This window comes from Sander lucioperca, chromosome 12, assembly GCF_008315115.2.
Source record: "Sander lucioperca isolate FBNREF2018 chromosome 12, SLUC_FBN_1.2, whole genome shotgun sequence".
Classification (NCBI taxonomy): domain Eukaryota; kingdom Metazoa; phylum Chordata; class Actinopteri; order Perciformes; family Percidae; genus Sander; species Sander lucioperca.
Genome location: NC_050184.1, coordinates 6,893,337 through 6,907,084, shown reverse-complemented (window position 1 = coordinate 6,907,084; position 13,748 = coordinate 6,893,337). Strand labels below are relative to the sequence as shown.

Here is a 13,748-nt window from a genome sequence, read left to right as displayed (position 1 = left end):
ATGCCAACAGGAACCAAAATGAATGACCTCAGTGCCTTGTTTTATTAGGCTACTACTATTGAATGTATTGCCATCTCCCACACATGATTTAGACTCTCAAATGAAATGGCGACAGTAAATGTAGTGCACTATATAATACATTTGGAGTGATTTTTGACATATCCTCTCTCTTTAATGGAGTCTTGAAATGTGTCTGTCAACTTCTCTCGGGGAATATAAAGACAGCATTGTCTTTCCACAAGATATTATGGTCACAGTAGTTAATTGCACTTCTTTTAATGTGTCACTTGGTGGCAATTATAAAGATTAATGTTCCATTATCATTGTAGTTTGTATAGGAACATATCAGTCATACTGGCCTAGATTGACAGGATTGTCCTGAGCAGTCAGACCGCGAGTCAAGGCTGGAATATGAAAAGGACAAAGGGGACAACTGCTTCAGGGAGCCATGATGACCCCATTTTCTCTATTTTTTCTGTTGTTGATTTATTACAAATTTGTGTAGGAAAATGCACCCCTAAAGCACAAATATCTACTGAAACAATAGGCATCTTAAAGTGCTGTTCCTGCATTATTAATCTTGGGACCATCGTAGAGGGGCTCTGTGTCAAAATATAATTTTACTAATTATGTTTTTAATTTTATCAACGTTACACATAGTACTTGGCCAATTAAGCTGATTTTGATTCTGATTACGTATTTATTTTTTTTTATTATTATTAAGATTTGTTTTTTTTATCAATTCTGGTTTGCTTGCTTAAACACCATTGGCTCCGGGCCAAATGTGAACTCTACATGGATGTTGACCATAGACTGTATGATGTTGACTCAAGTCTATGTTGATATCCTTCAGAAAAAGCAATCGAGCGTGGCTCACTCGAGCAGCCTGTAAAGCAAACGAGGGATAGGAAGATGGCATCCACCGACCAACCTGATCCTTCAACTCAGGTCTCCATTTATGCAACTAAAACATTTACCTCTTGATGTCCAGATACGAAAATGGAGTCTCATAATGTGTTTAGATGTCGTGATCCTTGAATGCCTTCATTTTCTTTAGTTACCTTTAGCTGTTCTGCTAGCGAAGGTTAGCATGCTTGCTAGTTAGCATGCTAGCTAGCTCCTGCAACGCTTCAAAAGTTGCCTCTCAGACTTGTGTTGACAAGTGGACAAGAAGGGCCAATCTGATGTCCTTGTACTTCGCCACATGTTGCCAAACTCGTGTGGCTTGCTTACCGAGTCGGCTAGCTATTTACCATGACCAAATGTGCGTGTAACGTTAGTCGTCTCTCTCTCTTATTATGTGCAGTAATGACATGATTTAGAAAGGTTACTGTAAGCCAAACAAGCCTAGTGGATTGTACTCGGCTCTTTGCTAACACTGTGTTGACATTGCTGACAAGCATTGATCATTCCGAGAAAACGCATGTTATAGAAAGTTGTGGCTCATACATGTAGCCAGGGACAGCTTTATACATATAAAATGCTTTTAATTTTAGCAAGCGTATATACTATATGTTATCCAGAATCAAATGTGCATAGTTTAAAACTGAATCAATCAAAGGTAGATTTTATGTTGACCAAACCCAGAGACTGATGAAGCAGTAAAGAATATTAACTAAGGAACTGAACTCATGATTGTAATTATGCATGCTGATATTTACACAACAATTACTTCCTTACAAATTAATCAACAGGTGCATGAGCACAGGTATCCATCCAAAAAATATCTAGGCCCTATTATGCACATGTATGATTATGTCTTGCTATTTTCTTTACTACTCTTTATTAAATGGGACAGAAGGTTAAAGGCAAATGCAATGCCAGTGGCCGTTTTTACAGTATTCTTATATTTACATAACTAGAATTTAGGTGCATTCAGCAAATTATCAAGCAGTTGTAATAGGATTGGGTATCGGCAATGATTTTCCGATTCGATTCTGATTCACAAGGTCCCGCATCAATTTTATTCCCGATTAGATTTTATTTTTGATTGAATATCGATTAGGTTAGGAACATTTCAGTTACAATACAAATTTAGGTTGGATATGCAAGAGATTCTACAACTGTACAAGGTTCCCTCTAACCTGCTGCATTCTTAGAAGTATCAATGTTTACATTAAGAACTGACCCCAAAGCAGTTACATTAATGTACTTTTTATTTAACATGAACACACAATAAAGTGCTCTACCGACTACAGTCAGTGAGTATTGAGTGACATTTCATTCAGATGTTTTGAGGTGACAGAGGGACACCTTTGAAAATGGCCATGCCATTTTTTCCCCTCGCCAAATTGTAGCCTAACTTTGGAGGGTTATTTAACCCCTTTCCCGACAAGCTAGCATTACATAGTTGTTAGACCGATTCTTGGATTTTATGAATCGATTTTGGATCATTCAAATGAAAATCGATTTAAATCGGAAAATCTATGTTTTAAACCCAGCCCTAGTTGTTAATGACAGAGATATTACCTCTACTCTCCTGCCAGACTGACACATTGTTTGAAACTGACAAATATATGATGTTAAAGATGTTCATGTTTGAAATATTTTTAGTTTGTCTTTTATTAATTTCAGCAGCATTAATATGTGAGATAGATAGGCCTACGTCAATTGATGATTGCTCATTGCATATTTCACTGCTATCTGCAAGTACTTTTACAAAAGTAGTAATACCGTGGTGTAGGAATACTCTTTTACAAGTAAAATTCCTGCATACTAATTTTACTGAAGTAAACGCAAAAGTATTCACATCATAATTTAAATTACCAAAAGAACCCATTATGCAAAATGGCCCATTATATTGTTATTATAATTATTGATATTGTTATGTGTACATTACTTTAATATTGTAGCTGGTAATGGTGGGACTAATTTGAATTACTTCTATATGCTGTTTGGTAGTTTATGAATTTCCCGCCAGCCCAGGATCGATAAAATCTTTACTTAACCGATGATAGTATATCACAATTTATTTGTTGATTATATTTTGTATTTTGAATCTGAATATGCAAACTAACTAGTAGCTGAAGGTATTAAATACATGTATTGTGGTAAAACAAGTGCAATATTATTATCTGAATTGTAGTAGAGTAGAAGTAAAAAGTAGCAGAAAATGGAAATACTCAACGTACAAGTACCTCAAAATTGTTCTTCAGTACTAGAGTAAATGTAGTTAGTTACTTTCCACCACTGCTACAATCTAAACATTGCTGTATTAAACCAACACAGCCTCTGTCCTCCAGTAGATGGCACTCTAATATAAGTGTTTGTTTATTTTCTCAGCCTGGCCTTCCACCTGGAGATGAAGCGGCAGCTCCCCCCAGAGAAGCACTGGTAAGGACTCCATATTTAATACAAATGACTTGACTGATAAAGGCAATATGGACTAGAATAACAAAATTGTTGAAGTATGTCTATTTGATGTTAAGTGCATATTAGATAGATATAGCAGGTTAGATGAAATGATAGTCACATTTCATTCAGTCTCATGTAACAAAGAAAAAAAAAACTTTTCTTTATTAGATGCTGATTTTCAAATATTGATAAATGCTGCATGCCATTAATCTTGTGTACTATCGATGCTACAAAGTATGCAAGTTTGTAAACACTTAAGCAACTGGTTTCACTGGTCAGACCCTTTGCTCTGATTGTGTGCTAGCCAGTGAAATCAGCCACCAAAGTGTTTGTAGAGAATTAACGTCCGCATACTCTTGGCAATTGATGACGCATAATTGAGGAACAGTGAGTTTTGTTTTTTTATGATCTAGTGACTGAAAGAAGTTTGTTTTTATCTTTTCATCAACAAACTACTTTTCCTTGGCTAATCAGATCATATTACACATTCCCCAGTGAGATCAAGTGTTGAAGGCTTCCAATTAGCGGCCAGTCACTTTAGCACCACACTGATGTCCCCAAGCCCATAATGAGAGTGTACTTTGTTTCTTTTCTTGAGAGAGTAAAAAACATGTAGGAAAGGTCTATTTTAGCAGTCACGATGGTTTCACATTTGCTTTAATCATGTTTAGCATAACACTTTTACCACATCGGTCTGTGGTTTAGCCTATTGTTTTTCAGTATGGGTTATCATCACCCACAGTTGGGTCCAGGACGTGTTTGAATTAGTTTGCCAATAGTCAGCAGTCACCAATAGAAAACAAATACTATTTAAACAAACTTTTGACACACAGCATGCCAACAATCCTCCCTGTGCCTGCAAAAAAACAAAAGAAAGGATCTCTTTATCATCATTCTTGAAGATCTAGTAAAAAGTAAAATAATATTTTAATTTCACCGCATCTGTAAATATTGCTTCATTGATGCATTACAGTAGTATAGTTATGAATATTCTGTTATAAGAAATATTATTCTATATGAATAATGTTTTTGTTACCTCTTTAACTCAGGGTCTCTGGAGTCTGTAGAGTTCTCATAAATGTCTAAGTTGTGAATACATACAAAGCCAGTAACATTTAATAACAATAAACATTGGACGTCTTTCAAAAATGTGTGAAGGAAAGTGTTAATTAGACACTGGTTGGCTCAAGTGATGACAACGATTATAGCTAGGACTGTCTTTTTGCTAAGTGGGATGGAATACATCACAGGCACAATAGCTGTCCTTGTATGGACACAGCATCCAGGTTATAGGAGTGCTGTATTGTTCAGCCTACATGTCTCAATGTCATTCACCACCATTCACTCTTCATCCTCCCCCCATCATCCCTTCATGCCAAGGCTAATTTAATCCTGGGGTTATTGATTGTGGGAGCATTCTCCCAGGCTTTCTTTCAATTTACTTCAATTTCATCATCCCAGTGCGCTTCAAGACTGCCTCCTCAAAAAGGGAAGAAATTCTTGTTATGAGGGTCCTGATTCGAGACCGGTTGACAAGTCTCCCCGCACCACCACCACCACCCTCACCCCCCACCTTCCAACCCCTTTTCTCCTTTCTCTTTTTGATGAGCTGCTCTTTCCCAGTTAAGTGGATTATTACAGTAGGGATAATTCTTGTCACATGGCATTATTTGGATGAGGTGAATAATTGAAATTTATGTCTGAAAGGATTTTATCTGGATGAGAGGAAAGGGAGTGCTGGCAGGGTTGGGAGGGCAGAGAGAGAGAGAGAGAGAGAGAGAGAGAGAGAGAGAGAGAGAGAGAGAGAGAGAGAGAGAGAGAGAGAGAGAGAGAGCATACACGTTTGTATAACATTTCTGTGCACATGTGCATGTCAGACAAGCCAGTGTGTCAGGCTGGGGACACCAGTCATGTTAACAGGTTCTGACTCACCTCGCCCAGATCAGCAGGCCCTGGCACACTGCACGGCATGGGCTCTCCTCTGTAGCAAGAGGGCCCAGCTCAGGGGCCGGTGCCACAGCCTTTGCCACCATCCAGGCCAGAGGGGGAGGTCTGGACCTGCAGTTGAGAGAGAGACTGTTTGAGCGTGTGTGTGTGTGTGTGTGTGTGTGTGTGTTCCATGGTTGACTGGTATACCAGTCGTTGCCAGCCGCTGCTGTTGCCTCTGGCGCTGCTCTTTACTTGCTCTAACCCCGGCTTGCTTCTTCTCCGTCTGTAACCCCCACCCCCCTCCCACCTTCCACTCATCGCTGCCATGGCCATTGCCCCTGCCAGTCTATTGCCGGTGTCTCCCTAGTCTGTGCTCTCTCCCTGCAGTGACACCTGTGCTCACTGCTCACCCCTCGTCTCCTCCGATTACTCTGTCCTCATTGCTTTCAAATCCACCCAAACACACATAAATAACGACAATGAGTGTACAAATCCCTTTGATCACATGATAAAAAAACTGGGTGAAACCAGGAAGTACATTAATATAATATCCAGTAGCATAGGAGTATATTCTGATATATGACTAGATATTGTATGGGATTAAAATTAAATGTATTTTTTTCTCATCATATACTAACCTGTAAACTGCATTATAGTTGCATTAAGTGACTTATTTGACTGCTCGGAGTGAAATGCAAATGGCCACCTGCTTGGCCATGTCTTGGCTATAGTTAAACTTTAGATTTAAAAAAAAAGATTACTTGAAACTTTCATAGCTAAGGTATTTTGTCATTGTCTATTTGGAGATGAGGGCTGCAACTAATAATTATTTTCATTATCGATTAATCTGCTTTATTATCCTGATTAATCTTTTGTCTATAAAATGTCAGGGCATTTGTCATATTGAAAAACGCCCTTCACAATTTATCAGAGTCCAATGTGAAATCTTCAAATTCCTTGTTTTATCTGACCATCAGCCCAAAAACCAAATACTTTCCCTTCCTATCTCATATCACAAAGAAAAGCAGCAAAACACAGGACCACAGTTTATCCCTGATATTTAATGTGAACATCCAGCACAATAAAGGGATAACCGCTGCAACAACTTTTTGTTTGTGTGTGTGTGAAGGCTTGTGTGGGTGTGCAGCTGGTCTACAGGAGAGTGTAGCCCTCACCAAATAGGATTCTAATTATTTTGGGTATGCCTTGCAGAATTAGGCCTGTCCTTTACTCTTGGCACACTGAAAAATCACAGTCACAGGATGCAAGCCTGTGGTTTATGTGTGCAGGAGGTGCATCTGTACCATTTGTGTGTGCATGTGGGCACACATAGTGTTAACTTAGTTGGTATATGTATTTAGGTTTGGGGTTTTAGTACAGCAGAGGGAGGGTGGTAATGGGAGGGGAAAAAGAATTGTACGAAGAACATCCCCGGTCTCACAGCAACTTCAAAAGCTCCCCTTCCCTAGGATATTAAGCGACTGTGATGAAAAATTTAGCAAGCGTTAAATAAGCCGCTTTGAAGTGATCTGTTTTGGCTCAGCAGTCTCCAAATTTCCGTAGCCTCTCTGCAACAGCCATCACACTATAGAGGGGGTAAAAAAGAACAGTGTGTTAAGCGCAGGAGTTTTGAGGTACCTGGCAGGTTGGCAGAGGACGTGGCAACAATTATCGGTCCAGCCAGCGACATGAAGGCACCACCACTGCTATTGTCTTTTTGTGGCTCTTTTTCTCCTCAGTTCACCTCCCTCTCTCCCTGACTGCTCTTCTGCTGAGCCCCATAAGTCGCAGGCAGACAGATGTTCCTCATATGTTAGCTCTGAAAAGAGATTTTTTCTTTTTCACTTATGCATGGGTGTAACACAAATTTAACACAGTCAGAGGTTACTCATGGGTCTTGTCTTGTTTTTTGTCCTTAATGACTACCCCCATGAAACATGTTTGTGGAAATGTATGTCCCTTCACACCAATCTATCCTGTGTGTGTGTGTGTGTGTGTGTGTGTGTGTGTGTGTGTGTGTGTGTGTGTGTGTGTGTGTGTGTGTTTCACTGGATTATATGTAATACAGTACATTTTAAGTCATTCGAACCGTTTTACACTTTCACCACTATAAAGCAAAACTAACAAGAAGTTAATCTCTTATTTGATTATTCATATTTCAATTCATTTTACATTCATCACTTTCAAAACCATTATTTTAATTTTTGAGGACTCCAGGTTCCAACACGCCCAAATTAATTATTGGGGCAGAATAAGAAATGGGAGCCAGTAATGAGGCTGGTATGGTAACGCCATTCTTTCAAGAAACTAGGCTACCATTTAGTTAGTCAAGGGAACCTTCTCTGAGATTTTCCTTTTTTCCTCTTTGCTCATTACTTTAATTGTAATTGTAATCCTTTATTGGAGCTGTCTGCAGTAAAGGAGAGTTATGGTCCGAGTGGGGGCGCGAGCCATAGAAATATTTCATGATTATTGGAGAAGACGGTCACTAGGTGGCAGCCACTAGTTGGGCCTTGCTGTAATTACTCGGTGGGAAGTGATGGCGAGAAACTATGTTTACGCCTGTGAGGGTTTGTGTGAAGAGAGATTTTTCAGATTCTAACACACTCCTTGAAAGAGAAAAGTGGAATAAATCTGATCACCTGCCATCTCACAGTCAATATATTCAGTATCCTGTCACACTGACTGTAAACATGCTACACGCTCTGCAGAACAAAGGCAAGTGTGGAAAGTATTAATCTTCATACTCTTATGTTTAATTTCAAATAAGTAAACCTATTTTGAATTATCTGATGAATTATATTAGTTATCTGAAAACTGTATTTCACTGCTAATGCAGAGTGATGTAGGATATGGTGATGACAGACATCAATTGTATTTTATTTCCCATGCCAATAGTGAAACATCTGCACACGAAAGTTTGTTTCAGTGGTCGTGGTGAAGTTTTCTCTTTGAAAAGCATAAAAGCTCAATTCTATGTTTCTCAGTGCAACACTCATTGTGCATCATGCGCTGTTTGTTTCAGTGGTTAATGATACAGGAAGAGCCCTCCATTTTATTATTGCTGTGTTGCACTTTTTCCCCTCCTCGCCCAACCCAGCAGCTAGCCTCCTTAGAGGACTCTGTATGAATTCTCACTGTCATGTCCAAGGACGAGTGGCGCAGGGTCAGCTAATTGCTTTTATGATTATGATTTCACGTCAGATTTATCGTGCATGCTCGGAGCACATCTTCCAGGTCCTGCCGACGTTGCTGGCTCGGATGGGGAAAATGAGTTTACAGCTTCTGGCTGTGACTTCTTGTTTAAGTGCAGGTCACACTTTTTGACTCATTAGAGTTGAACGCAAAGGGTGAATCACACAAGCTTTTCCTGTAAAAGCCCCTTTTTCTATGTCAGTAAATTAGAGCATTTCTTTACTTTGTCTTCAACATGTGCTGAAGTTTGGAGGTCATGAGTGAGGAATGATACAGACGAGAATTTTTGGTTTTTCTGTCGTTTGAACTTTTTTTACGAGCCATAAATCTCTCATCTTTGTTTCTGTTTGCAGATGAAATCATCACGCTTGCTACCCTCAGAGAATGCCAGAGTTATCAGTTGACTTCTTTTTGATGTTGGTGACTTTTTTTTCTATTGGTTCCTCCCATCTCTTTGAAAATGATGAGCACAGATGAGTCCAACCCATTGTATACATTTTATTTATTTTGTGGTTTCTGCTTCATGTGCTAAGCCGGACTAGATCTGCATTGCCAACCCCGACAATAGCGACTTTATCTTTGGATTTTGATGAGAGCATTGAAAATCCTTTAATTTACTGTAAAGTTCATAGTAAATGAAGAAGCTGTTGTCTTATGTAGATATTGTCTCGTGTCGTGGCCCGTGGCTCTTGGTTTGTTGCAGTAATTTGACCTCGCTCTGACCTTCCTGGCTGGGCCGCAGTGTGACTAGTGACAGATGCAGCCTGGGAATATGGTTTGGATAGTTTTCCAATGCTCAGAGGAATGTTAAAGCTAGTTTTACCCAAAGTTCATTCTGGAGACACATGTAAAGTCTGTGATTAAGCCGAATTCAATAAACTTTAATGAATACTTAGGGCTTTATTTGTAGGGTTTTCGTCTCAGCAAGTACATTAATGTAAACAGCATGGTAGCAGAGCTGTAATTTCCTATTCTCCCACAATTTAGTGAACTGTCATAATATGTTTACTTAAGAAATGATAGAAATACGACACCAGTTTAATTACAGCGCAGTCATTTTGCCTCAATATACTTGGGAAAGTGGCCTTATTGAGTTGAGCTTCCTTTATACTCTCTATTCTGCTTTGTAATTACTTCAGCTTGATTTATCGTCTTTTCTTTGTGTTTATGGTTGTAAACTGCTCGAGTGAGTAACTTGGTCTGAGAGTGGCTTGTCTCCTCGTAGCGAGGCTGGAAATCTCCCGATGAATCTGAGATGTCTCCGCTGTCAAGACTGCTCACATCGCTCTCAGCCTCCAATGTCACTTTCAAGGCATAATTACACAAGTTGTGTTGATTAGTATGAGAAGCAATTACGCTGGCTTTCCGCAGCAAATGGAGAATGTGATGGCTCTTGATTGACAGGAAGCATCCTGGCTTTAATAAGTAAATGACTATGGTAATTCAGGTACTGAGACCCTTTGATTCGTCAGCATCTTTCTAATTTTTGTGATGTCCTCTGATTTTAATGAACATGAATTTGATTGAATCCCCCTTCATTTCCCCCTGTCCCTGCACCCGTCCGTCTGTCTCTCTCCTCTCTGACCAGCAAGTGCTTTCACAAGGGAGCCATACGCTTATGCTTTCAGAGCTATCTTAAACAATTCTGCTGCCGCTGCTTAATTATTTCTGTAAAAAATAAAACAAGAAATAAATGAACAACATGCAGTTTTGGCACACTATTCAAAATGTGTTTTAGCACATCACACCTTCACAAGTGTGAGAAATCAGAGGAAAAATTATTTGTAATTGACACTTTGGGGAATGTTTTTTCTCTTTTATCTGGCTTCCCTGCAAGTTATTAGCTGTTAATTTGTCGGCAAGCTCCCCTACAGCGCCAGATATTTGTTCAAATGCTGGGATCCCCTCAGTGCATTTGTAACTACACTTCTGAAAATGCTGCCCTGTCTAATTATGTAATATAATACTGCCTTTTAGGCAAGTTTCTTTTAATTGAATAATATTAGTTCTAGCTCAGCGTAAGCTATTGGAACAGCAATACTTAAAAGAGCTCTTTATAGGGTATACAATACACAGTAGTCTACTGTAAAATGTAGCTAAAACAGAGTCTGCAGTTTAATCATTTTATTGATACAACAATCTAATCGATCTTTAGCTTTTACACTAGGATCTGTGTATTTTATTTTTTTTTTTAATTGAGGCCAAACATTTAAATAGTGCTAAAATTTGATTGGCCCAACCCTCAGTCTCATATTTCTTTCTTTGTTAACCACAGTTGGCCTAATCAAGTAATTCCCTGTTTGTCTTTGTAACCCCCTATAGAGTCATACATGCATAAATATAATAAAATAATTTGCTCTTGCACTCCCTAGCCCAGCTGTAATTTATATGGATTGAATGAGTGCTGCATTGTGGAAAAGCACGAGTGGACCAAATGCTCGTTTGTCACCTCTAATAAATGTTGGAATGTAAATTATGAAGTTATGCTTCAGATGTAAATGCACTTTATTCCAGTCCTTTAATGTAAACAGCCCACTCCAATACATTAAGGGGGGAGGAGGAAGGGCAGAGGGGGATTTGACTTGGAATTTTGACTGTTTTCACAATCAATAATAAACACAAAAGAGCCTAGATGGGAACGTTGTAACATATCTGAAGTCTGGTTCATAAATTATTGCATGAAAGCAGGCTTGTACACCAAAAATGTAAATACATTAATGTTATTAATAATGTAGTGACTAATAGTTCTATCAAGACTGTAATAGCAGTTTAATGGAATATGACAGCAAGAATGTATTACACTTCTTACATTTAGACGGGACCTCACATGACATTTATCAGGGATTTCTAAAACATTTTTTTTGATTATTTTGTTAAGTTAATTGCTTCTTTTCCCTCCCCCCAACGTCTTCTCTGGGAGGGGGGCAAAAAACTGGTAATGGATATTAATTAATATGCGTCAGTTTTCTGGGTTTGATTAAAAATAATGAAAGCAAAATGCTAATGGGATTTCAGAGTTTCTCTGTGTGTGGCACCCTGAGATTGTGGCTTTATCTGGGGAATCTGAAAAAAAGAGATAGTGGGCTACTCTCCAGGCTAAGATGAAAGTGACAGAATACAGAAACTGAGATAAATTTATCATAAAACCTGCAAAAAGTGCACTTAAGTGAAAATATTGCACTCTAATTAGCCTAACTTTAGATGTGTGATGCAGAGGTACATTGACAGTAAACTGTAAAGTTTTCAGTGTGTTTTTAAATGAAAAGTTGAGCCTGGTTTACAATTCATCCCCTCTTCTCAGAATAATGTTATCCTCACCTGCAAATGGAGTTTTATTTCTGAATAAAAGAAACACGAGAATCATTTCTGACAAGTTGCTGTCTTGGCAAGTTGTTTTTCAGGCTACTGTGATGTGTTTCTAATGTATGGTTACTTGCCAGAAACTGTAAATATGGGCTTGTTTTTAAGAAAGTTTACCAAGCCTGTGTTTTTTCAAGTGTTTTTTGGCCTTTCATTAAAATTAGACGCTCCTCATGCTTCTTTAAAATTGAGCTACACTTCACTTGGCACTGATTATAGCGGGACGTCTAAGTCTTCATCTATAGTCCACTACAGTTAGCATGGAGAAACCCTTGCCAAGACTTCTTTGTGTCTGTATGCAGTCTTCAGCAGAAAGAGGACTTTTAAAAGCTATCATTAAGGTGGGGCACAAGTGTAGACCAGCAGTGAAACAGAGGTTGGCACAGTAAAAAAGCAACTGTAGCCACTTGCACAACTGACAATTATCCAACACCTGGACTGGCTCCGCTCCCTGGCATGTACGTCAAGACTGTCGACTTGTTGTTAATGCAGTGATTAACAGGAAGATTGCATTTGTTTTCCTGTGCGGCTTTCCTGGCAGCGGTACTTTGCTTTCTCTTTGATTAAAATAGTAAATGGATGAATGCATTGTAGCTCTGTCATGAACTTCAAAAGAAAGGGTGAGATTGAGATGATAGGAACAGAATAAATAGAAGAGAAGCTGAGGCCTTTTTTCCCTTTACAGATTGTGTTTACTGTTGAATTTGGGATTTTAAGGGAGGTATTGGTGGCCTGCAATCCTGCAGATTTTTGTATATCCCTGTTTTTGTGTTGTTTTTTTATTGTCACTACGTGACTTGCCTTCTGTCCGTCCCTCCTCACATCTATTGGACTACGTCATAGTTTTCTCCCTTTCCATACTGTGAGGAAAGTAGCTTTAGGTATCAGGGGGACGAGAAAAGGGAAAGTGAAGGGGCTTCGTCAAACAGACTGTACTTTTGAAATGCAGAGAGTGGCATTGTCATGTGTTTTCTGTGTCAAGGTCGACAGAAAATGTCAGAACAGGTGCTTGTCTGCTGCTGAGCTGCTTGCCAACTCAGCCCCTCTGCTGTAACACGCCACCCCGTGTGACATTATAGTGGTTCGCTGTGGGTTGTCTCCTCTCCTCTTTCTTTTAGAGGAGCCTGGTAAAACATGTATTTTCCACCGTCACCACATGAGTTGATGTAGAGTTCAGATGGGTGTAGACGCCTAAACTTTGACCACTGCCTCTGATTGTCACATAGTCACAAAAAGTATGGGTGCTGTGCAGGAATGACGTGTAACATTCCTTTCTGAATACTCCTTTTTTTTCTTGTGTTTTGATCTGATTAAATCTTCCCATTTTAGGAGACATACTTACATACTTTAAAAGGAGCCCTGTTCTTTAAAAAAAAATCTAATAATCTGAGATCTGAAGACCCACAGAGAGATCCAAAGGAAGAACATAAATACATAAACATTGCGTGACATCTGTGATTTAAGGTGTGCTGATTCATTATCATTGTCACGTCACATATAGTTCTTAACAATCTACAATGCATCAAGCAAAAATGTTGCAAAACCTGAAAATTCTGTCTGAACTTCTCAGAAGAGGTGGATTATGTTTAGATGTGGCATAAACCAAATGTCACACATGCTTTTGTCACTTTATGACATTTCATAACCAATGAAATCTCCAGACTGTCGCCTTACTGTCTCAGAAAGGTTGAAATGAAGAATAATCATTCAACCCGATGAGCTGTCGTGTTTGTATCCTCTCTGGCATCGGGTTAAATGAGAAGAAAGAGAACTGCTACTTCTGCGACCCTGATGAGTGTTGTCTTCTGACGCTGTCAGCACCACACTCTTTTTATGCTTATCCTACTCTCGAGGTTAGATTCTTACTGGCAGCTGGAAGCCTCCAGAAAAGGAGAATTAGCCAACATTTT

The 13,748-nt window shown here is 39.1% G+C and overlaps 1 protein-coding gene across 3 annotated transcripts in view; it reads left to right on the top strand.

The window, feature by feature from the left end:
• The first annotated feature begins 819 nt into the window (after positions 1–819).
• pex14 (peroxisomal biogenesis factor 14) overlaps positions 820–13,748 on the top strand; it is a 48,432-nt gene continuing 35,503 nt past the window's right edge. For all 3 annotated transcript variants that reach the window (XM_031286840.2, XM_031286839.2, XM_031286838.2), the window contains exons 1-2: positions 820–948; positions 3,283–3,333. In XM_031286840.2, the coding sequence (XP_031142700.1) occupies positions 913–948; positions 3,283–3,333 (87 nt within the window). In that variant the 5' untranslated portion in view covers positions 820–912. The remainder of the gene's footprint in view (positions 949–3,282; positions 3,334–13,748) is intronic.